At 51.2% G+C, this 25,843-nt stretch overlaps 10 protein-coding genes and 1 non-coding gene across 11 annotated transcripts; 5 read left to right on the forward strand and 6 right to left on the reverse strand.

Moving 5' to 3' along the window:
- Positions 1-399: 399 nt before the first annotated feature.
- Positions 400-1,220, reverse strand: ColSpa_06460 (uncharacterized protein; the record flags this gene model as incomplete). Its single annotated transcript, XM_049272672.1, has 2 exons — positions 400-1,023; positions 1,095-1,220. The coding sequence occupies 2 exons, from the start codon at positions 1,218-1,220 to the stop codon at positions 400-402; spliced, it is 750 nt and encodes a 249-aa protein (XP_049128629.1).
- Positions 1,221-3,865: 2,645 nt separating this feature from the next.
- ColSpa_06461 (lipid droplet-associated hydrolase) lies at positions 3,866-4,843 on the forward strand (the record flags this gene model as incomplete). The annotated part of the gene is made up of 1 exon (XM_049272673.1): positions 3,866-4,843. One exon carries the CDS (start codon positions 3,866-3,868, stop codon positions 4,841-4,843), a length of 978 nt encoding a protein of 325 aa, XP_049128630.1.
- A 218-nt stretch (positions 4,844-5,061) lies between these two features.
- On the reverse strand, positions 5,062-5,974 carry ColSpa_06462 (uncharacterized protein; the record flags this gene model as incomplete). Its single annotated transcript, XM_049272674.1, has 3 exons — positions 5,062-5,109; positions 5,163-5,239; positions 5,296-5,974. The coding sequence occupies 3 exons, from the start codon at positions 5,972-5,974 to the stop codon at positions 5,062-5,064; spliced, it is 804 nt and encodes a 267-aa protein (XP_049128631.1).
- Positions 5,975-7,196: 1,222 nt separating this feature from the next.
- Positions 7,197-7,742, forward strand: ColSpa_06463 (uncharacterized protein; the record flags this gene model as incomplete). Its single annotated transcript, XM_049272675.1, has 1 exon — positions 7,197-7,742. The coding sequence occupies one exon, from the start codon at positions 7,197-7,199 to the stop codon at positions 7,740-7,742; it is 546 nt and encodes a 181-aa protein (XP_049128632.1).
- Positions 7,743-8,360: 618 nt separating this feature from the next.
- ColSpa_06464 (itaconate transport protein) lies at positions 8,361-9,363 on the forward strand (the record flags this gene model as incomplete). Its single annotated transcript, XM_049272676.1, has 2 exons — positions 8,361-8,667; positions 8,762-9,363. The coding sequence occupies 2 exons, from the start codon at positions 8,361-8,363 to the stop codon at positions 9,361-9,363; spliced, it is 909 nt and encodes a 302-aa protein (XP_049128633.1).
- A 1,912-nt stretch (positions 9,364-11,275) lies between these two features.
- Positions 11,276-12,436, reverse strand: ColSpa_06465 (uncharacterized protein; the record flags this gene model as incomplete). The annotated part of the gene is made up of 1 exon (XM_049272677.1): positions 11,276-12,436. One exon carries the CDS (start codon positions 12,434-12,436, stop codon positions 11,276-11,278), a length of 1,161 nt encoding a protein of 386 aa, XP_049128634.1.
- A 2,638-nt stretch (positions 12,437-15,074) lies between these two features.
- ColSpa_06466 (uncharacterized protein) lies at positions 15,075-15,931 on the reverse strand (the record flags this gene model as incomplete). Its single annotated transcript, XM_049272678.1, has 2 exons — positions 15,075-15,780; positions 15,834-15,931. 2 exons carry the CDS (start codon positions 15,929-15,931, stop codon positions 15,075-15,077), a joined length of 804 nt encoding a protein of 267 aa, XP_049128635.1.
- Positions 15,932-19,099: 3,168 nt separating this feature from the next.
- On the forward strand, positions 19,100-20,930 carry ColSpa_06467 (putative amidase; the record flags this gene model as incomplete). The annotated part of the gene is given in 4 exon segments (XM_049272679.1): positions 19,100-19,175; positions 19,232-19,785; positions 19,799-20,706; positions 20,783-20,930. The coding sequence occupies 4 exon segments, from the start codon at positions 19,100-19,102 to the stop codon at positions 20,928-20,930; spliced, it is 1,686 nt and encodes a 561-aa protein (XP_049128636.1).
- Positions 20,931-21,297: 367 nt separating this feature from the next.
- Positions 21,298-23,823, forward strand: ColSpa_06468 (uncharacterized protein; the record flags this gene model as incomplete). Its single annotated transcript, XM_049272680.1, has 4 exons — positions 21,298-21,340; positions 21,967-23,025; positions 23,064-23,300; positions 23,420-23,823. 4 exons carry the CDS (start codon positions 21,298-21,300, stop codon positions 23,821-23,823), a joined length of 1,743 nt encoding a protein of 580 aa, XP_049128637.1.
- On the reverse strand, positions 21,516-21,587 carry ColSpa_tRNA_173. Its single transcript has one exon. It is a non-coding gene; the product is annotated as a tRNA-Met (tRNA).
- Positions 21,963-23,814, reverse strand: ColSpa_06469 (dicarboxylic amino acid permease; the record flags this gene model as incomplete). Its single annotated transcript, XM_049272681.1, has 3 exons — positions 21,963-22,992; positions 23,049-23,342; positions 23,414-23,814. 3 exons carry the CDS (start codon positions 23,812-23,814, stop codon positions 21,963-21,965), a joined length of 1,725 nt encoding a protein of 574 aa, XP_049128638.1.
- Positions 23,824-25,843: the final 2,020 nt, after the last annotated feature.

A 25,843-nucleotide genomic window follows, 5' to 3' on the forward strand; every position in this document is an offset into this window, starting at 1 on the left:
TTTCGGTATAGTGGGGACCCCTGTAGTGAGAAGGCGGGTTTAACAGGTCGTGATTCGCGGCTCTGTTCGGACCTGATGCTTGGCTGGCTCACAGACAGCGATTCTCTCCACACAGTCGACATAGTCACTAAGCCTTGTTAACATTAGCGACCATAAAGTACAATACATGCTATTAAAAAAAAAAGCGTAGTCATTCTTTAGTTGAAGAAGGGAGCGGCTTGTCGAAGAGGCTCTGTCGGTTCGTGCCTTTCACCAAAGGCTTAGCATTCAATCATCTAATCCAGCCCTTCAATGATGCTGTTTCGAGCATCATTCACCTCTAAAGCCCGTTGACGAAAGGCGAGGGAGTGGGTTAAGCTAAACTACCTCAATATTAGAAACGACAAACTTTTGGTTCATTCACTTGCTAGGCAAATCTTCATATCGCAGCTTTCCAGAAACTAACCGAAGGAGTATGTCCCTAGTCCACTCATCGTCCTTCTTGAAACTCCATTCTTGGATTCTCCCAAGCGCAATTTTTATTTCCAAAGCATCCTTCTCTGCCTTTGCGATGCCCTTCTCCCCACCCTCCGGAAGCGGAATAGCCTCGTCATACATGTCGTCTTCCGGATTTATCATATAGTCCCCACTATAGCTCATGTCAAACATGTTATAGGCGATGACGCTCGAAAGATCTGCGATTGCCTTAACTAGGGCCCTGCTTCCGCTGCTCTCTTGAATGATTATGCGTAGATATGCGGCGCAAAAGGCGGGCAAGGGCACTGTGAAGATTGTGCCGGAAGGTAGATGATGCTTGGGTGTCGGAATGACTTCCAGTTCATCTTGGTCGATGCCAGTCCAAGAGAGAGGGAGCAGGATAAATCGGTGCATAAGGTCACCGAGGACGTATCGAAAGCCTTGGTTCGCGAACTCGGAGAGATACGCTGGCGAGTGATCGCTTTGATAAGCGAGACGCTGGCTGCTGGCCGCGGTGATGTTGTTTGCGCTTTGAAGTTGGTCGTCCGGGATGAGAAATATCAAATCCTATCAGAGTCAGCAATTCGGGGTCTCGTGCACACATAGTAGGAAAGTAGGATTAACCTAATATGACTGACCAACTTGGATGCCAGTGGATAGCCTAAGCGGCTCAACAGTGGGGTTTCCCATTCAATAATCGTGATCTTAGACTTCTGGAAGCCCTCGAGTGCTTGGAGGACGCGAGGATCTAAGTCGGTCTGCATGTTGTTTGCAGGATGACACGAGCCCTGGGAGATTGTGAGATGGATATAGAAACAAGTCAAACAATGCTTTCAAAGGAGATTGAAATGTAATAGTGGACGGCGGGGGTGGGGCCGGAGGAGTCTTGTCCGTTTATAAATATCCTTTACACTATGTTGGTGACTGAGCCTGTTGCCACGATACGTACAAGTCCTTCATTCGACCTTTGGTTCCAGCGAAGCTTAGCGAATTTCTTCCAAGCATCTTGGAGAAGCCGGTGTGCACAGATTCAACCATCTTGTTGACAACTTCTGTACCATAAAGGTGTGCATCTACTTTGGCAATCTCAGCAATCTCTCGATGAAACACCTTCTTCCGCTCCGCCACATCTAACGTCGGTAATCGGTCCATCGCCATGCCAGCGTCAGAGCACTGCTGCGTCGTCTACTGATTATCATATCAAAAAATTTCACCACTGAGAGAGTATGAAGTACTCTACTTGTTGTGGAATCCCCGGGTTTCTAGACACATGCTATATGAGGATCGGGATGTAATTGTGTGCTCTCACCAACTTACCCCAAACGTGATATTCAATGTTAGCGACAAGCCGAAGTGTCTTCCTTCAATGGCAGATATACATTATTGAAATTCAGCTGCTGGACACGAGGATGTCTAGCTGCTGATACAGTTATCAGGGCATGATTTAGTGCTGGGTTCCCTATGGTTGCAGAGGCCATATATAGTAGCATTCAAGTTGCGTGGGCCCCTCCTGTTCTTGGTTTGCTGGCGGTTGGACTATTCCCCGTGCCCATCATGTTTTGAATTTCTGGCGCACTGGTCCGAAGATTGAGTTGATATGCCCAGGACATCAGCTCTTCGACTTGGTCAATTTGATTCGTTAAGTAATTCCTTTAGGACCGGCCCGGGTCATGAGACCTCGGGTGTAAATCATTCCTGAAGGGGCGTTCTTTTATCGTAGTGAATAAAGCTTTCCACTGCGGGGAAGACGGTTTTGTGGACATTGGTGAATTGACATTAGTCTGGGAGAAACTCTACAATCAGACAACTAGGGGGGTATAAGTTGAAGTTGGCTTATTTGTATTAACAGAACATCTCATATTTAGGGTGGTTGACGGGCGCCAAGGCCTTAAACTTGGCAGTCCAGGTCGTGCAATCAATTTTTCGGCACCGCCGATTGAGTCGGGTTCCACGAAAAGAAAATCATGTTTTTCCCAAGTCAGTTTTTGTGTATTGAGAGGACTATTGAGTCTTTTTCGATCAACAAGGAGGGTTGCGAGGAGCGAAAGAAGACTTTGAAATTAGAGACATCTGGGATGGCCCTGCTGAGTCATTTACATGTTCTGGAAGGCCGCTTGCCAGAGGCACACGCCATGTGTGGTGCACAACAAGATCTTGGGAAGTTAAGTTCGGGTGGGGAGTAGTATTCAACTATCTGATAAACACAGCTTCATCGCCCACTACACAGCTTTGTTTGAATGGATCCAACTTTCTAACTTCCATCATCAATTCGCCTCCAAATGGCTTTCCGGCCCATTTTGCTTACCATCGCGTAGGTTCTCCAACTTTCCATGCGCTCACGTCCGGTCACTAGCTCACCAACCACAGCACGTGCGTCGCTAGCTCGGTAGCATCCATAGCAAGCTGCCAAGGGGAGTACTACCCTGGGGTCTGCCAAGATGCCAGCGCACCTGGCCTCACCCACGACGGAATTACTGAAAGCTGCTGCCAACCTCCCCACGGCACAACGGATTGTGATGTTCACGGAGTATTCGTATGGACCCATTTGCTACTTGTCGCAAACAATGAGTTTTGAAGCTCACGAGTTCTCCGCAGTGTTGCGTTAGAGGAACCGCTGAGAATATCGAATATCTGAATGCGTGCTGCTCAGCCAGCGGCCAGAGGGACATCATTCTCAATCACGCCGGGAATCTCTGATGTTAAAGAAGGACCACTCCATAAGGGATTTTGGAGCCTAGGTGGCAGGCATAAACAAAAGTTTGATCATTTCGAGACAGAGGCAAACGAATTTACGACACACAAATACTTTTAGGTAAAGGTTTATCGTTCTAGAAGTGTACAAAGACTTATCTCTTTTTACAAGACAAATCAAACAATTTCTTTACGGTTTATCATTTGACTTAGGTTCTATAGCCATGAGTATACCTTTAGCGGATGCTAGGAGGCCTGAGCCTGTGGGTGCAGAAGTCTAGAGAACCTTGAATGGGCTAGACCACATCCTTAACACAGCTGGAGAAAGCTCTAAATAAGATGTTTCGATTGTAAGCAAAGGTCTGGGGAAAGTTCTCTGAAGCCTTCACTGAATTTGATACTGGAGTGTCCAGCTGCTGGCTGCGAGTGTCAAGCACCATGTGGTGTTAAGGGAAAGGACGTGCCGGGGAATCTAAACGCCGAAAGTGCGAAGTGTATCTCCGGGCGCTTAAATGACGCGAAGATGATCCATGAAAGAACGCCGGTCTGTTATTGGGCCGAGCTGGAGCTTGCATTACTCAACCTTACCTTCTCACCTCCCACCTCCAATCACCCTCAGCTTCAGACGACGTCAAATTCCCGGTACAGCGCCGACAAAACCCGTGCAGGCCGTGCTGTGTTCCAAGACAGCTTCACCACAGCGTGCATATACGCAGATATGCCTGGACACGGCCTTCTGTTCTTCATTCCTGGCAACCCAGGACTCGTCGACTACTACACCGACTTTTTTGACGCGCTCAAGGTCCGCATATGCTGGGCTGAGGGCCACATCCACATCCACGGTCGCGATCTCTTTGGTTTTCGTGATGATAGCCATGAGCCCTTCAGCAAAGACAACCCGCCGTACGACGTCGAACGCCAGATTGAGCTTGTGTTTGATCATTTGGCATCACTGAGACGGACGGACTCGTCGCGGAATGCGCCGGGGAAGAAGGGCGAACCATATGACTTTGTCGTTCTAGCGGGTCACTCGGTCGGTAGCTATATCGCCCTCGAAATCTTCCATCGGCATATGAAGGATCCATCGCGTGCGCCTCATCTCAAATTGCAAGCAGGCATGCTCCTCTTCCCCACAGTCACGCACATAGCTCAGTCGCCGAGTGGGAAGCGATTTGATCTCCTCCGCACGACACCGTTTCTCAACAACACGGCGCATGTTATTGCCCAAAGGTTTCTGAATCTGTGGCCGGCGGTGGCGCTCCGATGGTTCGTCGGCACCGTACTCGGCTTTGGGGCCAAGGCAGCCGATGTCACTACCAAGTTCCTGAAGAGTCGGGACGGGGTGTGGCAAGCGATTCACATGGGGAAAGATGAGATGAGGGTCATTACCGAGGAGAAATGGGACAAGGAACTATGGGAGGTCGAGGAAGAAGATGTAGGCGCTGGCGGGCGGGCTGCTCCGAGATTCTTCCTCTTTTTCGGAAAGAAGGACCACTGGGTCGGCGATCATTTCAGGGACCATTTCATCAGAGCCCGAGAGAAGCATATTGAGAATGGATGGGCACGAGTTGAGATTGATGACATAGGGCTCCCTCATGCCTTCTGCGTAACTGAGAAGAATAGTGAGGTCATCGCTGGCAAGGTGGCAAACTGGCTCAAAGAGGTTTGGGATGGCTTGGCACAGCCAGCAGCATGAAGAAAACCACATCATCAAGTCATGAACAGCGGCTAGTATAATTATTAAACAATAGACAATAATGTGTTCTTTTCAAGCCATATTTTGACCGCTCGTAGTCTTGTACACGATAAGATAGCAAGGTACTGCGTCTATTCTCTCTCCGTCACGAAAATTAAACAACGATAGTCTGACGACAATCTAGATTCATAATACCCTTACCCGTTCTGTTGAAGAATCTAGGTCGGCATTGGCCTTCCGATCTGCATGCTCTGAACACTAGCAGTCTGCGTCATGATTAGGCAGGGGTCAGACTATAGCATTCTCAACGAGATCTTACCTCTGCCTCGGCCTTGACTTTTCTCCTCCTCATCAGACCATAGATAAAGGCTCCCATGGCCAATAACGACACGCCAGCTATCCCATGTGTGAGTAGATGTTTACATTTCGATTGATTGCGAAAGTGGACTTACCAACACCACCGAAAACACCTAGTAAGACGACTGCGGTAGGAGTGCCTGCAGCACCTTGCGGCGTGCTCGATGCTGATGCTGATGCCGAAGACATTGCAGAAGTAGCCGAAACCAGGGGCGGCACCGGCAATGCGCCTGATCCCAATAGGGGAGTCGTTATGCCGCTCACAGGAGGCGGAGGAGGCGGTGCAACTACCGGCGGCGGCGGCGGCGGAGGCGTACTCATAGGAGGGGGTGGGGGAGGAGGGGGTGGTGATGTTGTCTGTGGTGGAGTTGGCGGTAGAGGCGGCGGCGGCGGCGGAGGATTGCTTGGTGGTGATACTGGAGTCGCAGTCACTGTTACTGTCGTTGGGACCATGATCACGACAGTCTGGGTCGCAGGCGGCGGAGTCACTGTCACAAAAATGGTAACTGTCGGTACATTTGCGTTGTTGTTTGGAGGCGGGCTTGCATTGGGCACAACTGTTGCCGGCACTGGTGTCGCTTGCGGTTGTCCGGCAATAGGTCCCAAAACCGATAGTAGCTGATTCGGATCCAAAGGCAGTGCATTGAAGTCAGGAACAGTAGCTTGCATGGCACCAGCGTCGAAGGCTTCAGTATTGGCGGTCTCGGCATCCCTCATCTGTCGACGCACCTCCTGCGGCTCCTCCTCACGGTCGACGGCGTGGTTGTTTTCCATATCCGTGGCTTTTAAGAACCCTTCACTGTTGTGGCTTTGATCCTTTGGTAGCCAGTTCCTCTACTCTTTCCTCTCGCGATTGCGACTTTATCCGGAATATCGAGGTGTGGTCTAGAAACGAATGTCCTAGTCGGTAGACGAGCCGAAAGATAGTGGCGCACTTGCAAGCGTATCACGGATGAGCTTGCTTTGCTAGTCCGGTAGGGAGGCACCGATGAAAGGGTCTTGAATGTTACGCAGGAGAAGTCCGGGGATGCGAATGAGGTGGAACCCATGCACTTCTTATTTAGGCCTTTGCTCGTCCTTCCGATCATTACTTGGGTTGACTGGCTTTCATTTGACTTTTGGCTCGTGTCAAACTCACGCGGCCGAGGTGCCGCCACTCGGGCCCTCTCGCGCTGTTCTACGGATTGATGATATCCAAATGAGGTAAGTGGGTATCAATCTTTCTACTGGGTAGTGGGAGGTCGGCATGTCAAGGACTGGGTGCCATGATATGGTGGCCGAAGAAGGGAAGAAAAGAGAGAGTGGCTTGGGGTGGGCTTCGAGAGAACGTGCGCTCCTCAAATGTCCCCTCTTGCTTTCCTCTCGTTATGATCTGTTTCTTCCGTTCTCAAAGTTTACCCCCCTGGTTTGCGGCGAAAGAGGAGGGTGCTCTGAGGAGGTCGGAGAGCCATACTCTTGATGCCTCCTTGGAGCAACCCGGACGCCGCATCGAAGCAATCTCATTGTTTCATCGGGGAGAATTAGGTGGTCGAGAAGATGGGATGCAAAATGGGTTTAGTGTTTTGCGAAACGTTCTTCTGTAACCCTCTTGAGCCTCCTTGCACTTCCCCGTGCATTCGAGGGGCTGAGCGGCCGTGCGTGGCATGGCAGGCAGGCAACCCCTGGCCAATTCCAAAGAGGCAAAGCCTTTCTCCCCCACCATCAATTCTGCAGTAGTATTCTGAGCTGAGGATCTCAATGCGGTTCGGCTCTTCCCCTCGTCTTCGCAAACCAATTGACGTCAGGTCCGATGATGGCCGCCAGCTGGCTGCGTCACTGCTTAGCAGAGAAAGATGCAATTGGGCTTCCAGACTTGCCGGTGCTCATCATCGAGACGCCCTTATATGCGTCTGTCAACCGAGCGCAAAGGAATGGCGGTTTGTCTTAAGATCGGTTTACCATAGTCTCTACTCTTCTGAACAGAAAGAAGAGAGAACGAAGACGGCGTCCAGGAACTATGAATACCAACCGGCTGCCACCACAGAGACCGCCCAGACCTGACCTGAGAAGAGGAGTTTTGGGAAGTCTAACTGCTGCATCAGCTGCGGCCTATAATTTTCTCGCCCACGACTTTGAATACGTGCCAGATCGGTATCAGGACGAAAAGGCCTACCCTACTCGGTTATCTCGGGCCGGGTCGAGCATCCGCCTCGGACAAGCGCTCGGCCGCAATGACTACCCTCTAAGGCCACCACCTATTCGCAAGAGAACATGGCAGAAGGACGAGAACGGCGAACTGCGCAGCAAGTCTTTTGAGGATGCTCAGTACAACCAGTACGATGAGGCTCGTGGAGGCCGGGACAGAAACCCTTTCGACGACTCCAACGAAGTCGAGGACCAGTATGGAGAAGACAAGGACGAGAACGAGGAGCCTTTCTCTGTATACTCAAGGAAGCAGAAGTGGTCGATCATTGTTATCATTGGTTTGGCGGGTCTTTTTTCTGGCTTGTCCTCTAACATCTATAATCCGTCATTGGACGCCATTTCAAGGGTATGCCAATAGTATCCCAAGCGACTCCCGCGCGCCACAGATGCTAACTGACTCTCTAAGGAATTGGGGGTAACTGCATCTCAGGTTTCCCTCACCATAACGTCCTATTTAATTATGCAAGCCGTAACGCCGCTATTTTGGGGTCCCATGTCAGATACCCTCGGAAGACGGCCGACGTATATAGCGTCTTTCGCAGTCTACATTGTCGGCAATGTAGCCTTGAGCTTTTCTCCTAACTACCCGGTTTTACTCGTTTTCAGAGGTGTTCAGGCTGCAGGGAGCGCCTCAACTGTCAGCATTGGTTGGTTTCTATTTACCCCGTCACTTCAGTTTCATGACTAGGGACATACTGACCGGCAACTCCAGGTAATGGTGTTATGCAGGACATAGCCCCGAATTCGGAGAGAGGCGCATTTATTGCCTTCTATCAAGCGAGTGAGTCTTCAAACCACTTGTTCAGGAAGACAGACTGATGACGGATGCTGCGCAGTTCGTAATTTTAGCACGGCAATTGGCCCAGTCTTGGGCGGCGCCTTGGCCAACTCTCTTGGTTTCCGATCAGTATTCATTTTCTTGTTAATCGCCTCTTCGCTCATCCTCATCGCCATTGTATTTTTTCTACCAGAGACTATGCGAACAATCGCTGGGAACGGCTCGCTGCGTTTGTCCGGTATCTACAAGCCTCTCTACAGATACGTCTCGAAGGAACCCAAGTACATGCAAGATCCAGACGGGCCATTGAACCGACAGAAAATCACCGTATTCACCTTCTTGAGACCTTTTAAATTATTCAAGGAGAAGGATCTTGTTATTAATCTCGTTTGGGGTGGGGTTATTTACGCCATCTGGAACATGGTCACGACCAGCACAACACCACTTTTCAAAGCAAGTTTCGGCTTAAGCGAACTTTTGCTAGGCGTGGCATTTATACCGAACGGTATGTGTCTATGCATTTTTCTAACCTCGGAGATGATCGGGTCGACCATCACCCGACGAATGTAGTGGCTGGCCGGTCGCTAACATGTGTCTAGGATTCGGGACGATTGTCGGCTCAGTCATTGCCGGGAAACTCTTAACTCGAGACTACAAAATCATTGAGACCAAGTACAAGGAAACGCACAACATTCCATACGACAAGGATTTTTCCCCAAAGGATATTCCACCCGATTTCCCATTGGAGCAAGCCCGCCTGCAACGTCTGCCGTGGATTGTTACTCTGTTCGTCGCTTCCGTCACCGGATACGGGTTTTCACTAGCATATCCGACGATGACAGCTCGACCCGGATGGATTACACTGCCGTTGATTATGCAATTCCTCATTGCGGCATCGGCGAACGGCATCTTTGCCCTTAATCAGACCATCATATCAGATCTTTGTCCTGGACAGGGCGCGAGCGCGACAGCTGTCAACAATTTGGTTCGCTGCGGTCTTGCCGCTGTTGGCGTAGCTTTTGCGGAGCAAATGCTAAATGCGGTCGGTCCTGGGACAGCCTTTTTGGCTCTTGGAATGGCGGTTGTAGCCGTCTCGCCCATCCAGGTGGTTAACCAATTTTGGGGGCCCAAGTGGCGAGCACAGAGGGAAAGGCGGAGGTCCAAGGTGAGCGTGACGGACCAAGATCGGCAAAAAGCTTAGAGGATCAGTTTTGCTTCGCAAAAATCAACGACAAAGATTTTTTTGGTATTCCTTAGCCAGGAGTAACTGTTCACGCATGAAGCATATTTGCTTGAGGAGCTTACTGAGTTAGGTGCATTAGCATCATAGCTGGAGTTTTGCATTGGTAGCTTATGACCCACGACAACCGATACACGAGCATTTGACGGTTACAATAGCCACGTTGCACATAGACTTACTTGAGTCAATCAATCCTGTCATCACACCCAGAAATACGTGGGCGTAGGCTGCGGTCTTTGACCAAGATCCTATGGTCAAGACCTCAAGATCTCTTGAATTCAACCCAGACTTTTGCCTCAACCCTTGGCGCCATCATCGCGGCAAGAGTGACCAAATAACGTGGCCTCTACTATTGCTAACCTTATTTCGTGACAGAACCGTTTACCCGGGGCAGAACTTTGTTTAGCCTAAGTCATGTGCTGGCCCTGCCGCGGATTTAAGAGTTTAGAGTTACCCTGAGGCGATCTTTCCTGTTACAGGTCGTCTGATGCTTGCGCTGAAACCTGATCTCCGAGCAGCGAGCATCCCAGTTTGCATCTTTGCATCGCATTCACGAATCATATTCAGTACCTAGTCCGGACTCTTGTGTCCAGACGGCGCATGGCCTTCGAAAATGGGAGTGAGTCGCGCAGCTTTGCGATTGCGTAGAGGCTATGTTCACGTGGTATCTCGGCTTAGCGTCAAGTGTTGATTCGAAATATCATACGGGTCTTCTCAAAGCGCCAAGACTGGGTTGATTTATGGTATTCGGGACGCGGCATGTTCAATAGTTCACGCGAGTCTGACAGATGCAACTGCAAACGCACTTTCCGGAAAGAATCATATAATTACAGAACAAGTTACTGACTAACTCGTCAAGTAAATGCTGTGGACGCGTGTATCAATAGCACCCTTTTACGGGCTTCTAGTGCTGCTAAGGTTGTGTTCTACACCAGGAGCGGAAATCCTCCGGAGGGTTTTTACAAACCTAAAGTAGCTATCCCGCGGTGCTGTCCCGAGCCAGATCAATGTTTGCAAGGGGCCCTTGTTTCGTGACTGAGCCCCAACATCAGCTCCAGGTCATTCAGATAACGGAAAGCTTGAGAGAGTCTACTGTGTGTCAGACCAGCACGTGACTGGTAAAGTTTTCTCTGCTAAGTGAAGACTAGAATGCATGTTAACGCAAGAAACACTTTAGGGCCCCCGTAAATAAATAAAAAACCTAAAGAAACCCCTTGTTACTTAAGTTTTAGCAAGTAAATGACGCACACGTTGTCCTCGATAATTTGCTAAGACAGGACTTGCACATTCGTGGCCGTCAAGGAGTTGCAGACCTACTGGTGATATTTTACAATATCGACAGAATGTGAACCAAGTTCCACCTTGGTTATTGTTGGTTTCACAGGCGGAAATACTCGTACGAGTGGGTAGCAACTATCACGTCAAAGTTGGTGATAATTGCTGGTGGTTATTATTGTGAAGTGAAAGGTGGAGCTGAAGGTGGCCGTCAAGAGGATATTAATGGGTTGGCAATCAGATCCGTAATATCTGATCGGTCGAAGAAGGAGATCACCTGACCTCCGCCACCCTTCAGCCACCTGAGGTTGTGGATATTCCAACAGTTATAGATGGCAACTTCTTGATTGATCTACATGCCAATGGCTTAGTCCAACTTCTTCCTTCTTGGTCACTTAAGCTAACGGCTGTATTCGGACTGAAAATTCCTCATATGGGCTTCGTCCGGGTTATTTAATGTATGAAAGAAGCAGAATAGAGGATTCGTTCCCTTGAACAATACATGACTGAATCACCAACCATCGAAGTACAAGTTAATGATTCAAGGTCTTTGAGTCCAGCTGGCTAGAAATTTCTTGACGATTCAGAGCTGGAGTTCCTACTCTTCCCAAAGGTCTGCTGTCTCGTAACGCTTTTGAGGGACACCAATGGCAGACACCTCGCCCCGAGCATTGATCCCACCATGACCAACAAGAACAATCCTCTCCACATCAAAGCAGTTGTTTTTATATATGTCGCCACAGAGATTGTAGAGTCGCTTAACAGTCATGTCGCAGTATGTTTTCTCTCGGAGCGAGACAACATCGTATCCATACGACGAAGTACTGTTGCAGACCAATGAAGCCTCGTGTCCTTCTGCTCTGGTAACAATGAGGCGGCTAATATCCATGTTTGTACCTGACCTCTTTGATACCTTCGCCCTCTGGATGTTTCGTTCAGCGGATGACAAAGACCGTTTCGGCTTGGCTTCAGGGATTGGTTGAGGATCTGTGTAAGCCATCTTGTCCCAGTTAATCGTGTCAATGGCTAGTTTCGGGTCCTTGTCTCTACCTTCCAACCCGGTGATTGCGTCGATCTCGTATTCCAGAGGAGGCCTGAAGACAGGCACCTGCGAATTCTGCCACAGGTTTCTCCAATACGCGAAGCGTGGGGTACTTTTGCAAAGGTAGTCTCCATTTTCTTGGTACATTTTCACCTTGTCGGGAGTTCCAAGCATGTCGTTGAGATGAAAGCTCATTGTCCGCGCGTTAAAGCCAACAGTATGATCCGCGTCGAGCCAAACGCACTTTGGATGCGGTTGTTGCGCGCTCAGCCGGCGTCGACTGAAGAACCAGCTCTGGCCGCAAAAGGCACCAATGTCGCCATAGAAGACAGCGGAGAATTTGCCGTTGGAAAATTGCATAGCTGAGACACAAATAGCATCAGAACTCCACTGATAGATAACTGCATACTTCGGGGTTTCCATTGGGTTCTGGTGCAAGTCGTGTTGGATCTTGTAAATGTGATCGTCAAGATAGTTGTTTTTCGAGACCGTGTCATGGGATCGGGTTGCGCGAGTTCCCAGGGCGTTTCCCTTGTCATCGAAGAGTTCAATAGCTGGTTGATTACCACTTGCACCGTTATCGTCACCAATCATCAGCGTAATAAGTGTGTAGTTTACATGCTGTTCGGGGATGCCTTTGTCGTGAGACCATTGAACATTGAAGATCTTATTGTTGACGCCGAGAAGGATACCCAGAATCATACGTCCTGGAATCATCTTGACAGACTTTTTTTTCGAAGAGGATAATAAGATCTGTGAAGAATACCACCTTTCGGAATTGTTTGGCCCAAGATGAAGATTCGTACTTCAAAATGTTCGAAGATGGCAGCGGTTAACAATGAGGCATGTCTGTGGACCGTCCGAATTACCTGAAGCTAAAAGCATCTAGCTTTCTCGCGAAAAGCGTTCTCTTATACTCTTGATTTGATCCTTCTATAACAAGCTGATTAGTGCGGTGGCCTACGGATCTTTGTTTTCTTGAGAAAGAAGCTGTGTTACTGGTAGTCTCGGCTGAGCATGTGAGGGGCATACAAGGGGGTATAAATCTTTCAAGCCTCGCAAAAGATACCACCACTAACCGATCCCGGCAAAAGGCCAGCCTATTTCAGCTCAAAAGACTGACTGATTCTTTAATTTTGCAACAGACTCAATAGAGGGAGCCCTATCACTTGATACTTTGCGCTTTGTTTTAAATTACGATTTCTCGCTCCGAGAAATCACGGTACAGCTAAAGCCACCCCTGAGTCGTTTCTTGAGTAAAGACTAGCTGTAGCAATCTCTTTCCATGATTTTTGAACGTGGTAGCTTCTATGGAGATACTTTGAGCTACATAATCCGTCTAAGATATAGCTAGTCAAACCTCTTTTGCGGAATTCTTCAAAAGCAGCCCGAAAGTAGTCCTGGGTTTATGGTGTGTTCCTGCCTGTAAGACACCCGAGGGCGTCACTAGAGGAACCAACCATACGCGAAATATGCTTTTTGTCAATGAATTCATCATGGAGCTTCTCATTCTGATTTCATCAACACTAGGCTTTGGGTCCTTCTCTCAGTGCTACATACCCAGTCTCGACTCCACCGAGATTTTATTCAATGGAAGAAAGAGACTTTGGAGAACAAGAGAAATTTAACTTCAGCAAGAAAGTTGAGAAAGAAAAAAACAGCAACTCCAAGGATAGAGGACGAGTCACTGGGATGACATGGCCGCGGGCACATTCGCTTTGTTCGATTAGTGACACGACCACAGCAAGGGGCTCTAGTAACACCACAGCTTCATGAGGCCCGTCTCATACGGCTCATTTCAAGAGTCCAAACAAAGGGCAAACTCTTTGTAGGATTTTTGGACGCCATCATCATCATTGTGAGTGGCTAGCTGTTATACGAACCATACATTTTTTTTGAAAACGACTTTATTACACTTCTATTGTTCATAGAAGAACCAAATGACATGTTTGAAGTTTAAGTATACAAGAGACTCATCTGCATATTGTTGGAACCAATTCCATCAGTAATGGCCTAGGGAATCATAGCCCGTGTGACTTTCCGGTTGCAACTGTTTTGTTTCGACAATCTAACCTCGAGGATAATAGTCTTACAACTCGGTGGGAGAGAAATATGTGAGAAATTTGTGAGTGATGTTTGGTTCAGCTGACCAAAAAAGTCTAGACTTATCATCAATAGCAAAAGTACCTGAAACCGGAAAGATTTTGAAAGCTTCTGAAGCCAAAGGCGCGAAAAATTGGCAATCCATCTTTCGCAAGCCACTGATTAGGGGTTTGCTTCCAAAACAATAGAAGAGAAAAAACCGCCCCTCGGAGCCGCAAGCTCGATCCAGTTAGGTTCTAGGAGGTTCTATCGAACCGCCTACTGTCATTGAGTTCGTAAACTCTGCGGCAATTCTGCGTGCATTTTGTGTTGCTTCATGCCGTTTACGGGGTTTCCCAGGGCTAGTTGCGTGGTCGCGTCACTACCAAGCGTCAATATCGTTGATCATCCTGAAGGTTATTCTTGATAACAGATTATTGAACGCACTCCACAAACTATGTGTTGTTCTTATTCTGTCTTTTTCCACCCCAGAGGATCCACGAAACACTGCGTTCTTGATACGGGACACAGGCTGCCAGAAAGATAATATATGAGCAGAACCAGCTAACTTCCACTGGATCTACGTCGGCTTCGGCATAAAAGGTACATAATGAATAGAAGTCCCAAGATAGCACTTCAGTCTTTTACAAGATATTTGAGAAGGTATTCGTTTCCGAGGACACATGTATCAAAGCAGGTTTCAATAACGGAAAGTACCACCAGTATTGCATGTAACGTATTTCAAACAGTCCCAAAAGCTAAATCAACATATTATCTTTGCTTTTGGCTCGTATTATAGGTCCTTGGGTGCCTAACCTCACGCAGTAGTGCCCGGGTCAAGATTGGGCTTGCATCAGGTGTAAACTTTATAGCCCTCCAGCCACGAATCGAAATTATTCCACTGCCCAGGTATATGCCTCTCTGGGCGCATTTGGCTTTCCAGAGAAACAACCTTAGTCAGGGACCGGAAGGGACCGAAGAGGAATAACCTTGTCACGATGAAGCATCAACGTAATGGAATCCTACTCGCGGATCGGTCATCATTTACCAGCCGTAATTCCTATGTACATCGCATCCTCCTTCCTAGCTAGGCCAAAGCCATTGGCATCCCCTTCGACGGCCCCCGAGATAGAGCTACTGAATTATGGGGTTTTGGCCCAACCATGAAGCGCGAATGAAAAACGTGTCAATCCAGCTATCCCGTACGATGTTCCTTGTCCGAACGAAGGCTGACTTAGTTTCCTGCACAAAAACCGCTCGTCAACACAAAAGTTCATTCAAGGGTCTTCTTTCCGGGAACGGCAAGGGGTAGGCCACTTCCGGCACCTTGCTTCGGGGCAGTTGGAGGTGCCGCTGCCGGCTTGCCACCTTGGGCTCCTCCTACGAGCGCGCCAGCCACAAGGGCTCCTGCAGGTGCAGGGGCTGGGCTATTAGGGTTGCCGGCTGCAGGTTTGGGCTTTGTAGCGACAACGCCGACTGGGGCGGGGGCAGGCTTTGTTGGAGTCTGGTTACCTTTGGCGGCACCGTTGGCGGCCGCAGCGGCCCCGGCATTAGCAGCAGGAGCCGACTTCTTCGGAGCGGCGGCAGGCTGATTGGCAGGAGGGGCCTTAGGAGGAGTCGCGGGCGTTTGCGGGGTGGCGGGAGCGGCTGGCTTGGGAGGAGCAGCAGGTGCCTTGGGAGCAGTAGGTGTGCTAGCCTTTGGCGGAGTTGGGTTCGCCTTGGCTGGAGTGGCTTTGCCCTTGGCCTTGGCCGGAGTCGCTGCGTTGGCCGGTCTGTTCGCAGTGTTCGCATTGGCCTTGGCCTTGTTCTTGTTCTTGTTCTTGTTCTTGTTCTTGCCAAGAAGCTTGCCGAGAAGCTTGGCGATCTGTCGGGGCTGGATCTCTTCGCCGTTGCGCGCGTCTAGCGCGGCTGGCTGTTCAACAGCGGCTGCAGCGACTGGAGCATCGATCTTGGGTACGTCTGCCTCTGCACCAAGCTCGCTGTGGTCTGTTAATCCTGTCTTTTGACGTATTTAAAGGGTGGAGTAAATTACCCGTAGTCTCTGGGCGAGACATCGGACCCAGCCGGGGCACCATTGATGCCGACGAGGAGAGCCGAGGCAAGGAGGAGAATTGGCGTGGAAAACCTCATTGTAATGAATGGTAAAGTTGCTTCGATAATAAAGTGTGTAAGGAAAGAGAAAGGCAATATAACCAAGTCAAGCTTAGTATGTGACAAGAGAAATGCTACTCGTATCTGGTATGCCGTAGGGGGTCGGCGTAAACTGAGGGGCCTGCCTGTCCTTCCATTCCTAGAACTGGCGACGAGGCCCTCCTTTAATAGTGATTCTGAACAGCCTCTACTCTTCGTGCTGATCAGGGATATCAACTCCTCGTCCAAACCTTAGAGATGTCGTCCACGCTACCAGCCGCCGAGTGCCTGTCGATCCATTCACGGCGACTTTAGATTAACATTTACAGAAAGCGCGACTCGCGAGCGTCTGAAACCAATAATCGTATCTCTTGGTCAACAGACGCCAGAGTTCATGGCTCCCAGTGGCCACGCCCAGGTGAGCCAGGCACAACGTGGGATCCGGATCGGCGTCTTGGTTTTTTTTTTTTTGGGACACTACCCTGCAACGAGATCGCCTTGGACTCTTGGGGGGATGAAGGCGTCTCCCTGCATCGTCACCTACCCCAGCTTTTTTAGGCGAAGGCGCGTTTCGATGCGGTGTTTCGAGGCGAAGGCCCTCTTCGTCTGGTGTGGGATCGAGAAACCTCCGAAGAACAAGGCGAAAAGAAAAAATTCGTCTGATCTGGTGGTGTTTCAGCGTCCCCAGAATAGCGTTGCTCGAGACAATCTCACTGTTTACTCGGCAAGCGGTACCCTGATCTTAAGCTTACCTATCGCGTGAAATCCGAAATGTAGAGTTGCCAAGCAAGGGGATGGCTGTCAAGTTTGGCTGGCCACACTGACGGTTCGCTTTTCCCCGAATGCAGGCTGGAAGCTTCGTTGAGTTTGTCCTCTCGCGATGCGTGAAATCTGACGATAGTTCAGAAGGTTTGCGTTAGGTCCATTTCGAAAGTGTTTTGAACTCCTGACGCTCCCTTGTGTGGCCCGTGGTTGGCCACCTGCAGTCTGGCCTGGGCAGCAAACCATCTCCTACCGAGAAAGTCAACTTCTTAGCGTATGCTTGATGACAACGTAATCGATGTATAAGCCGCTTCTGATCAAGGAAGCAGAAGGTTGTGTCCTATCTTGCGTAGAAAGATGAAAATGGAATTAAGGTCAGTCAGCATAGCTGGGCTAGCCCGAGACTCTGTTTGAAAGTTTTTGACTTTGCTCACGCCATAGATCTTAGCATCATGAGCCACATAGGCAAAACTGACGTTCACCTTGTGTTTTGATATATCTCTGCCAAGGCTGGGGCTCGTTGTTCCGCACGAATTCGACATTCGTGACAGCTGACTGAAGAACGACAGTTTGCGCTTCAGATGGCGTTGTTCAGGAGCAGCTCTTGGCGAATTGTGGTGGTACAGCAGCACTCTCAGATGATAAGATCGGGTGTTGTGTGCTTTTTCATGCAAAGAGAATGCTCACAGTTTGGACGGCAAAGCGGCAGCGGTCACGGACGGTCGCGGAGATCAGCCGCTATGGCGCGCGGAGGAGGCCAATGCATGAGGTTGCAGACCTCGTACAGGAGCAGGACCTATGCTGTGCGTTTTTACGTCGCGGATTTCCCAGGATTCTGGGAACTGTTTCCCCGGATAGATATCTAGCGCCGATCAAGTTTCGTACGCCCCTCATTGCTAAGGATATGCTGGAAAGCGGGCGCGATTATAGCTTGCCGAGGTGCCTGAATGCTTTACTGCTATTAGCTTCATCTGATGAGGACAGATTGAATCATGCTGGGTGACGTATCAAAAGACAGGATGCTCCAGCAGCAGATATGCAGGTACCGCACTGTAGGCAACGGCCACTTCAGGGACAATTCCGATTTAGGTTGTGCTCATGTTGCATGGTAGCCATTGGGGTGAGGGGTTGGGGTTGCCATCGTACAGTGACAAAGTTCCATGGTCTGTCGCAAAAGTCGTGTAATTGTGCTTGCCCGGAGATCGAGAACTTGGCAAAATGGCCCCGGATTCTCGCTCGAAACCGAAAACGTCGGGTCAGCCGATACAATGGAAATGTTGTTTAGGTCTCATGGACTGACGATACGTGAAGTAAGGACGACGACAGCATGACACTGGCTGGCACAGGCTATGAAGTAGAAAACGGCACGGGCCTAGTTCTTGTTATGAACAGCGTCCTTGGACCGAAAGCTTCCGCTTCGCAACCTTCTAGCCTCTGGCTCCCGGGTTGGATTGAGGCATAGCAAAGGCCCGTCATTGAGGCCGACTTGAAGGCAATTGTCGAGTCAAGAACTTAGTGGCTTGTGTTTACGTAGGCATGGGCCATGGCCCAATTACTGTGAGTCGCGACTTAGCCTCGATTAGGACGGGAGTTGATGCATCCGCATGATTTTGAGACGAAGACATCGTCAAACAAGCTGAGTCGCGTCGACGCATAGTACCTACCGTAGGAGTGAGCAGACTGCGTCTTACATAATACGCCTGGATGGCTTGGATAGCTTGGCTCGGGGTTTCTCCGGCTCTGTATTGGCAAAGAGGCTCGCCGAATTTCAGCCGGACCCCTCGCTGAAGTAAGCTGGAATCTTGTCCGGACGGAGGTACGTATCGGTCTCCATTCACGGAATTTCCTCCGCAACCCCCGGCGTCCTCGGCACTTGTTCCCCGCACGGGGTTTTCACCCTTCGGCTCCTAATACCTACACTGTAGGAGTCGTTTCGCCAACTGCCTTGGACAGCTCCCGTGTTTAATGGATTTCAATCTCGAGCCGTAAGCGAATGCTTAGCCTACATCTCCAGGACATTCCCCTCCACCTGTTGTATGTCTCTGCCCGCCTTGAATTGGGGGAAAACAAACCAGACCTCAGATCCTTACGTCATGACTTTTTCTTTTCCGGCTCTTATCACAATGAGCTGCCTTTCTGGGCTGAAGGCTCCAATATCACCGCGTCGCAGGGCTTCATGATCCCAGGCTTCTCTTATCAGCGTTGCCGTGCTCCGGGACCGTGCCGGCACGATACTTCACGCGATGCAGCGGTGCATCAGGCTAAGCATGCAGGCGGAGCTATCTTGCTTGGGCCTCGATAGTTATATTACATCCGAGCCCGTATGCATCAATCTGCGAGGTGGTCGGATATCCGCCGTACTTGTTTGAGTCCTGAACGTTTTCTCCTCTCGCTCTTCACATCATCATGTTTGTGTCGCGTTCAATTCTCGCTGTGGCCCTTATCTGGCTGAGGATCGCCAACGTCGCGACATGTTTGAGTGGTACGTGTCAGATGCGTCGTAGACGTGATGGTAACGATGATTGATGTTGTTTACAGTCAAGGGCGTTCCATTCCCCAGCCTGATCGATGTGACAATCGACGAGCTGGCAGAGGGCCTGGAAAATGGCCTTTTCACTAGCGTCGAATTGGTCAACGCCTATCTCGGTCGCATCAGCCAGGTGAATAGCACTCTCAATGTCGTCGCTGAGGTGAACCCCGATGCGCTCTCCATCGCCGCAGACTTGGACGCCTCACGGGCCAACGGAACAATCAAGGGGCCACTTCATGGAATACCTATTCTCATCAAGAACAACATCGCCACTGCCGACCATATGAACAACACCGCAGGATCCTGGGCGCTCGTTGGTGCCAAAGTTCCCCAAGACAGCTTCATGGCAAAGAAGCTCCGCGAGGCGGGTGCCATCATCCTCGGCAAGACGAACCTGAGCCAGTGGGCCAATTACAGAAGCAACAACACCAGCAATGGCTGGTCTGCGTATGGCGGCCAAGTATACGCCGCTTACTATCCCCAACAAGATCCGAGTGGGAGCTCCAGTGGCAGTGGTGTGTCCTCCGATTTGGGGCTCGCCCTCGCCGCATTGGGCACTGAGGTTTGTGCTGAAGCTTGCACTACGGCTTATTGCTCGTGCTGACACATTCAAGACGGACGGCTCAATCGTATCACCTTCTCAGCGTAACAACCTAGTCGGCATCAAGCCGACCGTAGGTCTCACCTCCAGGCATCTCGTCATCCCCATCAGCGAGCACCAAGACACGATCGGGCCAATGGCCCGGACTGTCAAGGATGCGGCATACATCTTGCACGCCATTGCTGGCGCAGACCCCAATGACAATTACACCTCGGCGATCCCCAACAACGGCGAGATACCCGACTATCCGGCGGCTTGCGACATGTATGCCCTCCGCGGAGCACGTATCGGCATCCCGCGCAACGCCATTGAGCTGTTCTCCGACAACACCACCGGTACCGAGACAGGCGCGTTCGAGGAGGCCTTGGACGTCTTTAGGTCGGCAGGCGCCGTCATCGTCGACAACGCAAACTTCACCGCCGCTGAGCAACTCGTGACGTCCAACTCGGAGACCATCGTCCTGAACGCCGACTTCATCTCAAACCTGGCTTCCTATCTTGCCCAGCTGACCTTCAACCCGAACAACCTCTCGTCTTTGGCCGACGTCCGTATGTTCACACAGTCCTTTAAGCTCGAGGACTACCCAGATCGTGATACGGGTATATGGGACGAGGCTCTTGACGATCAGGGGTTCAACAACACTGACCCCCGGTTTTGGGCCGCATGGCAAGAGAGCCAGTATCTTGGCGGCGAGGGTGGGCTCTTTGGGACGCTTGAAAGGCACGATCTTGATGCCGTCATCCTGCCGACCAGTTTCGCGAGCACGTGGGCCGCAATTGTTGGAGCGCCTGTTGTAACGGTCCCGCTGGGATTTTACCCCGCGAATGCCACGGTGATCAAGAACAGGAGAGGTAACTTGGTAGATACTGGTCCTCATGTGCCGTAAGTGATCCATTCCCAGTCGCCATGGCATATGCCTCCCTTGCCGCTACGAGACAGATTGACTAACGACCCGCAGGTTTGGCATCAGCTTTCTCGGCGCAAAGTTTCAGGAGGCTAAACTCATTGGTCTAGCATACTCGTATGAACAGAGGACCCTTACTAGGTCGAAGGTCCAGCCATATGTCACGCCCAACATTGAGATTGGAGACTTCGCTGGGTATTAGAGTGACAAGGCCTCTCTGATGGGAGGACTTCTCATGTCGTTGTAATGGATTAAGGCACGTTTTATTGAGTCCAGAGTATTCATAGACTAGACTAAAAACCCTAAACCTCTGGCTTATGATAAGGATCCAGTAGGCTTCTACTGAAGGAATCACAACTTCAAACAAGAGTAGCGAGAGTCTGTGCCATCTGTATCCAAGTTCAAAAACAACTCCTTTGCTAGCATATAGATCATCCGCCTGTGCAGGATCGTTTCAGGACCCAGGCCAGTTTCTAGGTCGAGTTCATGAGATGAGGTTCACGAGGCCCGCCGGAATGGAATCTCCTAGGCAGCCTCCACTTCATTCATGCTAGAAGTGTGCTTCGACGATGCCAATACCTACTTTGACTGACTGGATGGGCCTGCTTGCCGGTACGATGCGCCGAGGACCCATCCCATCAATCAAGTGTTCATTCATCGGCACATCCCACGTATAGACTATCACTGCCACGCAACGCAAGAATGAGGCAGTTTGCTAGTTGTGCAATACAACCTGGTTGCAAAAAATGCCTTGGAAGACCGAAGAAAAGAAAAAGCAAAAGTTATCTAGCACAACCTGGTTTCGATCCAGGGACCTCTGGGTTATGAGCCCAGCGCTCTACCCCTGAGCTATTGTGCTTGTGATAGTCACTCATTGAGCGATGGCATCATTCGATTTGTTCAGACCCATAAAGCTGGATTTTGTGAGTCATCGCATGTGGGTGACCTACCGCACCAACCCCACTCGGTCAAGTTTTAATTTGCCTTGACAAAAGCCGCGAGTTTCCGAACCACATCCACATCAAACACACCACTACACGTTGCAGGCCCAGAGAATAACCAGTTGTGGGAATGACAAGCTGCGCAGAATAGACAACATCTTTTTGGTCTAGATTGGGATATCTACGTAACGACTAGGCGGACCAATACGCCGTGGTATACTCGCAGGACATGATATTCATGAAACGACCGCAACACACTTCCTCCTCTTCTCATTATTACACTTTTCATTTTTTCAGAACAGCCAGGACAGGAAGGTCTTGTAGAACCATCCACCCTTGCCGCCTTTGCCGCCCCTGGCCTCCTTCTCGGCGGCCTTGCGCGCCAGGAACTCCTCCTCCTCACGATCAATGATGTCCTTGCCCGTGTAGAAGTCGGCCTCGTGGGGCTTGACGCCGCGAGTCTTGTAGTAGAACTTGTGGCCGAAGATGAGGATGAGGTAAAGAGGGATACCGAGGTAACCGGTGATGAAGGTCTTGTACTTCTCCTTGCCAAAGTCGCCGCCGACGAAGACATCGTAGTTCTTGGTAAGAGCGACGATGATGCAAAGGGCCAGAGCGCCGTAAGAGCCCCAGATACCGAGGGGGGCGACGTAGGGAAGGATCTCGTTGGGGATGTTCTGGGCCTTGCGGGCCTTGCACCACCAGATGTGGGTGACAAGGATCGAGATCCAGGTCAGCAGACCGAAGATGGTAGTCAAGTTGACGAAGTAGCTGAAGACAGCCTTGGAGTCGTTGGAGACGTTCATGAAGGCCAACAGCGCGAAGAGGGCAGAGAAGCCGAGAGCGTAGATAGGGACGCCACGCTTGTCGGTGCGCTTGAAGATGGCGGGGGCAGAGCCATCAGACGCCAGTCCGTAGAGGGTACGGCTGGCGATGTACAGATCCGAGTTGGACGCGGAGAAGACGAAGACGCAGATGCAGGCGTTGATGATGTCGGGGATGACCTTGACACCTGCAAGCTTGGCAGCGACGACGAAAGGCGAAGCGGAGGCACCGGCTTGGGCCTTGTTGGCGAAAGCGAGGTCCGGGGAGTTGTAGGGAACCAGCATGCCGATGAGAAGAACACTCAGGCAGTAGAAGAACAGGATACGGTAGAAGGTCAGCTTGATCGCACGGGGGATGGTCTTGCGGGGGTTCTGGGCTTCGGCGACAGTGACACCGACAAGCTCAGTGCCCAGGTAGGCGAAGGTGGCGTTGACCATGCAAGACCAGAAACCGAGGAAACGGCCAGAATCGCCAGTGTCGATGTACTCCCTGAAGGCACTGAGGGAATATTAGCCGAGGTGCACAACTCATGTGGGAGGCGGAATGAGGCATACCCAGGGTTCTTCCAGTAGCGGAAGCCTTTGCGGTCGTGGTCGGGACCACCGCCAAGGGCCAGGATGAAAGAGAAGAGGATGATGCCAACGATGGTGATGACCTTGAAGCTGGAAAGCCAGAACTCAAACTCGCCGAAGAACTTGATGCCAAAGTAGTTGATTGCGATGATGACGACAAGGAAGATGGCGATGAAGACACCCGGGTTCACAGTTTCGCGGTCTACCCAGAACTGGATGACGAGGGCAGCGGCCGTAAGCTGGTTGGGTGTGACGATGATGTACTTGAACCAATAACTGCGAGGTAGACGGTGGTAAGCATACGAGCGGGGGAGGCAGTGTTCGAGGGTGATCATTGTGTAACTTACGTCCAGCCAAGCGCAAAACCAAGCGAGGGATCGCAGAACCTCGAGGCGTAACCGGTGAAACCAGAAGAGATGGGGAGCCAAGCGGCCATCTCACCGAGACCAGCCATAACAAGGAAGACGATGAAACCGACGAGAGTGTACGAGATGAAGACGGAGCCGGGGCCGGCCTGGGCGAGGGCCTTGCCGGTTCCGATGATGAGACCGGTACCGATGGCACCACCGATGGCAATCATGGTGATGTGGCGGGCCTTGAGGCCGCGGTGCAGCGCCGTGTCGGCGCTGGTCTCGAGGCCGCGGATGTGGACATTTTCGGTGTCGTAGGTCTGGGTGTGGTAGCCCGTTTTCTCGACATCGTGGGCGCCCTCCGAGGAGGACGTCCGCTTGACGAGGCCGTCGCTCATGGTTGCTAGCGTGTGACGAAGACTATCGTACACGGTAGGGAGACTCTCTCTATCTGATCTGGGATGGAGAAGCACAAGAGAGGGGGTGCTTGACAGCAGAGAGCTCTATAAGCGAGAGGGATGAGAGGAAAGAAGGGGAATCACGGCAGAGGAGGGAGGGGGTCGGAGGTTCTTTAATTAAGATTTGGGCGCCGCCGCCTCGCGGGACTGGGAATGGGGGGACGGGGAACGCGATGGAGGGCGCCGCATGTGAGACGGAGGCAGCGACGGGCTATCATACGAATAGCAGCAGCTCGCATACCGTTGGACTGTCAGACCAACATCTGTCTGTCCCTCGCACATCCCCATCCCATCCCCATGCCCATGTCTCTCGCAGGTTCGTGGGCCTGGCCTAGCTTGCTTGGGGGTTTCTTGATGGATCCTGCAGACTGGGGTCTGGCGGCGTACGCTAAGATAGGGCCCGTCGAGCGACCCCTGCAGGCGTCGCTCGAGTGGTTTGTTGGAAAACAATGGACGAACCCGGCGACGTATTGACTATCGAAATTACCCTATAACCTTAGAACTAGGCGCATTATCTCCCGGTATCTCTCGTGCCTGCAACCCTGCGGCCGTACGTGCGAGCCCGTAATGGAACCGATGGAGACTACGGAGACCACGCGCACTGCGTTGGCGGTTTCTGCGCTGCGCTGCGCAGAAAGCAACACTGTGGAGAGTGAGCGTCCGTGTCGCACGGGCAGCGCCAGTTGCCAGGGTTAGCACCGGCCGAAGGAGGGGACCGGATGTTGACTGCTGAGGGAGGGGACTCTTGGTGGAGGTACGTATGGCGTCTCTGCCGGGGGTTGAAAGACAGAGACAAGGATGGGACGAGTACCTAAAGGAGAATGCGGCAAGGGTTCGCCCTCGCTGGCCCGTATCACGCAAGAGGAGGAAAGCGAAACGGTTCGATTTGTCGTGTGTACATAGTAATGTCTTGCGGAATGATTGGGCACTGCCGTAGTAGGAGGCTGCGCATCCAACGCTATTCAGCCTTGGCGGCCATCATCATGGCGACAAGAGAGTGGCGGCCGCGGGAACTTGGATGTGCGGGGATCAAGACAAGCCAGAGCTGCCATCGGTGAAAGAGTCGAGATGAGATGAAGTGGCACGGCGAGAGGGGGATACTTGGTGACCAAAGTCACTCGTTAACGCCAAGTATCGTCGGTCGCCACGCACGAGTCGTGGGCATGGCGTCGCTCGCAGTCTATCGCGCCCAGAAGCGCCCAGCTGCCCAGTCTCTTGAGGGCTCCGTCTGCGCGGTGCTGTGGACAGTTTGGAAAAGCTTAGATAGGACAAGCAAAACGGTCAAGCACTGAGGTACCTGACGAGGCCGGACGGCCCTTGCTCAAGGTGGACAAGATCGGTGGTACCAAGAAAACACCAAGACAATGGCTAGCTGCGCAGGATTCCTTCTATGGCGAAACGCCTCAAAGCCTGCCAGATTCTGCCTACTCGCTTGGGATGTTTTTTAGGATAGCGCCCGCAGTCGGGATGGAGAACCACAGGGTGGCACCCTCTAGCACATTGGGTGTAGAGATTGGGGTTCGAAATTTTCACAACACATGTAATATTGCGTCGATATCGCGTGTCAGGCTCTCTGAACCATGCGATGCTTATCTCTGGGGGCGACTCGTCAAGGTTGATTTTTGTTCTTCTCCTTCTCTACTACGAAGAGTTTATAACGGCGAACCCGTACGCCAACCAACGGTCGAATGTCTGCCAGCATCGTGTGACGGTAAGACACGGGACATTTTCTCAGCCTGGCGTAACGCGAAAGAGAAACGGATGCCCCAGGACGTTGGCCTCCGTCTTGCCCACCATGGAGCGTGGGTTGCCCCCGGATAAGGCGCACAACCACTACGATACCAAGACCATCACTACCACCATCTCCAACTGCTGCGCCAGCCAACTCGGGAATGCCAAGAGATAGAACGCTCATGCGATGGGCGTTCGTTCGGGCAATCTGCGGGGGCCTCTTCAAGCCACGATTCAT

The sequence above is a fragment of the Colletotrichum spaethianum genome (genome assembly GCF_022836535.1).
Source record: "Colletotrichum spaethianum MAFF 239500 DNA, contig15, whole genome shotgun sequence".
Classification (NCBI taxonomy): Eukaryota; Fungi; Ascomycota; class Sordariomycetes; order Glomerellales; family Glomerellaceae; genus Colletotrichum; species Colletotrichum spaethianum.